The 3,441-nt window shown below is 32.3% G+C and overlaps 1 protein-coding gene across 1 annotated transcript; it reads left to right on the top strand.

The window, feature by feature from the left end:
• The first annotated feature begins 863 nt into the window (after window positions 1–863).
• On the top strand, window positions 864–2,967 carry LOC104109011 (WRKY transcription factor 71-like). The gene is made up of 3 exons (XM_009618188.4): window positions 864–1,524; window positions 1,660–1,800; window positions 2,327–2,967. The coding sequence occupies exons 1-3, from the start codon at window positions 1,025–1,027 to the stop codon at window positions 2,742–2,744; spliced, it is 1,059 nt and encodes a 352-aa protein (XP_009616483.1). The 5' UTR covers window positions 864–1,024; the 3' UTR covers window positions 2,745–2,967.
• Window positions 2,968–3,441: the final 474 nt, after the last annotated feature.

The raw sequence follows: 3,441 nt of genomic DNA, 5'->3' as shown, positions 1-3,441 counted from the left end.
ACTGGTTCAACATCATTTCTCAAGTCTCTATATCACTATTACTTACATAAATATTTAACAAACACATTAAATAGAATTTAAGTTATATGCAATGACTATGTAAGAAATTTCTTTACCTTATCAATGTAAATCAATGTAAATGAAGCTATAATATATAACAAGTTAATAATACCATTTTGAAAAATAAGATTCATTTGGAATCACCTTATAAATGATAAAATGATTGCATAAATTTATAGTGCATAAAATTTATCCAGAGATCTAATCCCTATATATTTGAAAAATAAGCATCGAGTCATGAGTCAACATTCATCTCCGATCCAAATCAACAAACTTGTATGTCCTTATTTCTGCTTTAACAAGAGTAGAACAAGTTGTATAGCAAAATTGCTTTCCATAATATACGGATTGTTCGGTAAAAAGAGACAGGAACTTCGTATCTAAGGGTGACAATTTTGACCACATTTGATTTTCAGCGTCAAACAATAGATAATCACTACAAGCTACTACCAAAATTTCATTCCAACAATTATCATCTTTTTTTTTCATTAAATAATCATTTTCCTCTTATTGTCCCCGTAGTTTAAATTATTATTATTATTATTATTATTATTATTATTTTGTAACACGAGAGATGTAGTAAAAGAAAATACGATTTACCTTAAAACAATATTTCAAGAAAGAAAAGAAAAATCCAATACAAAGAACAACGAAGCAAAATGCTTATGGTAGATGCTCATAGTGACAGATGACTAGACCCTAACAATGAGACTTAAACTTTGTCAAACCTTCTTTACAAAAGTGGGGTCTACATTGTATTTTCAAAACTTATAAATATAATCTCTCTCCACCATTAAAATAGGATAAAAATAGACCTTAGCTAGCTAGCTCAAACCAAAATCTTCTTGTCAAAGTTTAAATACAAACACATTATCAACCTTTTGTCAAACCCCAACCTCCCCTCCCATCCCCAAAAACTCCCTTTTCTTCTTCTTCTTCTTCTTCTTCTTCTTTTTCTTCTTCCATGGCTGATGAAATAAGAGATTTCTACTATCACCAGCCATTTCAAGAAGATATTAGGCTTGGTTATAATAATCTTTATTCTCAAAGTAGGGTTGGAGATAATAATGATTCTTCATCAGTGGTTCAGAATATACACATGCTTGATCCTTCTTTTATGAGCTATACTACTACTCATGAGTTTTTACATGGATCAAGTAGTGATTATGCTAATTCACTTGGAAAACCCTTTGGATTTTCAGCTCCATCTACACCTTCTGATCAGGCATTTTCTTCCATTATTAAAGATCATGATGTAAAACCTGTTTTGGATGCTATTAATAATGATGTTATTGTGGGAGGAGGAAGTGAAACTCCAGTTACTCCAAACTCTTCAATCTCTAATTCTTCCTCCAATGATGCTGTTGGCGATGATCAGGACTCAAACAAGACTACTAATAATACAAAGAAAGATAAGGAAGTGAAGGAAAGTTTAGAAGATGGTGAAGATGCATCTAAAAAAGAGTAAGTACTTGAATGTATTTCATACTAGTAGTACTTTTGTTTTTCTTCTAATTTATTTATGAGAGAAGTTTAGCTGCTTTGTTTCTTTTCTTTCTTTCTTTTGATGGATTATTTCATGGACATGATGATAAATAGGAACAAAGCAAAAAAGAAGGAGAAGACACAAAGGCCACCAAAATTTGCATTCATGACAAAGAGTGAGGTGGATCATCTTGAGGATGGATATAGATGGAGGAAATATGGACAGAAGGCTGTTAAGAATAGCCCTTATCCAAGGTGATTTTTCCTTCATTTCCTTAAAACCCTAACAAAACATAGTTCTCTTCTATCGAGAGTTCATAGTATAAGGTCGTCAAATCTTTAGTATTTAACTAGTGGTATTGTTAGCTAGCCTTTTCTTTTTCTTAGTCCACATGGTTACCTACTAGTAAAACTTAAATAAGACTATACATAAAGATTGTGTTCCCACTTCCCACTTTCCTAAGTTATGTTTCTATTTTCTCGTTGAAGAAAGCTGAGATTCTAAGTTGTAGACTGGTCAATCTTATTCTATGAACAATCGGAATTTTATACTTCTATAATATCCTTCCTATCTTTTATTCAAGAGTGGTAAATGCTCAATCTTTCCATCTCTCACAAGCGCCATGATCATCTCTTGTAAGACGAAGCATTAATTAGAGTCTTTTTTACAATGTTTAACATATAGTAATAGTTGAACTATGTATGTTATCATAGATATTCCTTTAAGGTTTTGATCAGCACTGTCATAGTAATATAATACTCTTGTTGTTTGTGATTGTAGAAGCTATTACAGGTGCACAAGTCAAAAATGTCCAGTAAAGAAACGTGTGGAGAGATCATATCAAGATCCATCGATTGTAATCACTACATATGAGGGTCAACACAACCATCATTTGCCATCTACTCTACGTGGAAACGTTGCTAGAATGTTGAATCCTTCCATGTTAAGTACACCCTCACCATTAATAGCGGCGCCACGGGCTTTTCATGAACAAGTACTTATGAATATGGCACAAATGCCTCATCAATTCTATGGCAGTAGTGCTTTTGGAATTAATCCCCCTACGAACAGCAGCTCCAATATGTATCATCAAAATGTAATAACTCCACATGAGCTTCAACAACAGCTGCAGTATTCTCCTGACTATGGACTACTCCAAGATATGGTTCCTTCTATGTTTCTTAAACAAGAGCCATGAGATTCTTGAGGCTTTGAGACTTGTATGTGCTCTAGCTCTAGTAATAATTAACCCTACTTCAAGCTTATTTTATTCATATCTATTTTCTTTCTTTCTTTTTTGTAAGATGTAGTGTCTAGCAATTTAGAGATATAGATGGACCATGAATCGATCTCTTACTTATAATCTCATGTATTTACTACTTTCACATTATATATACCTAATTTTCTCTTCTTTGAGATTACATAGATTATATATCTTTGGTATTCTTTTTTACTTGAGCTGTTTCTTTTATTGGAGGAAGCAACGAGTCTTCTTTCCTCTTGAGGTGGACTTGATCAACATTATATGAGGTAATTAAGGAATGATTACTTTTGATCTTGGATTTGTTTAAATAATCTAATTATGCCATATACGTGCATTTTCACATGTAGGGATGACCAAAAAAAGTTAAGAGCACTTGATGTTATAGCTTCGCTTGTTGGAAGATTATGCAGTGCATTTTATTGTTCTTATAGATTTCTTCCTTGCATTTTGCTCCTATATGAAAAAAGTGTTAATTACATAGTATTTAAGACGATCAACTGACTGCAGGCTAGTAATTTGATTTACTTTCTTATTGGAAATAGAACATGTCATCAATTAGCTTTTCTAAAGAAAGTTCTATGTCTAAAAACCCCTTTTTAAGAAAGATTTTGCAAGGTAATGACTATGCATT

The sequence above is a fragment of the Nicotiana tomentosiformis genome, chromosome 2 (assembly GCF_000390325.3).
Source record: "Nicotiana tomentosiformis chromosome 2, ASM39032v3, whole genome shotgun sequence".
NCBI classification, from domain to species: Eukaryota; Viridiplantae; Streptophyta; class Magnoliopsida; order Solanales; family Solanaceae; genus Nicotiana; species Nicotiana tomentosiformis.
This window is presented reverse-complemented; position numbering and strand designations above follow the sequence as displayed.

Bases quoted from the DNA above. Each gene is read 5' to 3' on its own strand.
- LOC104109011 (XM_009618188.4), top strand. From the start codon at position 1,025: ATGGCTGATGAAATAAGAGATTTCTACTATCACCAGCCATTTCAAGAA. The intron at 1,525-1,659 runs GTAAGTACTTGA...GATGATAAATAG, and splicing joins GAAGATGCATCTAAAAAAGA to GAACAAAGCAAAAAAGAAGG. The intron at 1,801-2,326 runs GTGATTTTTCCT...TTGTGATTGTAG, and splicing joins AAGAATAGCCCTTATCCAAG to AAGCTATTACAGGTGCACAA.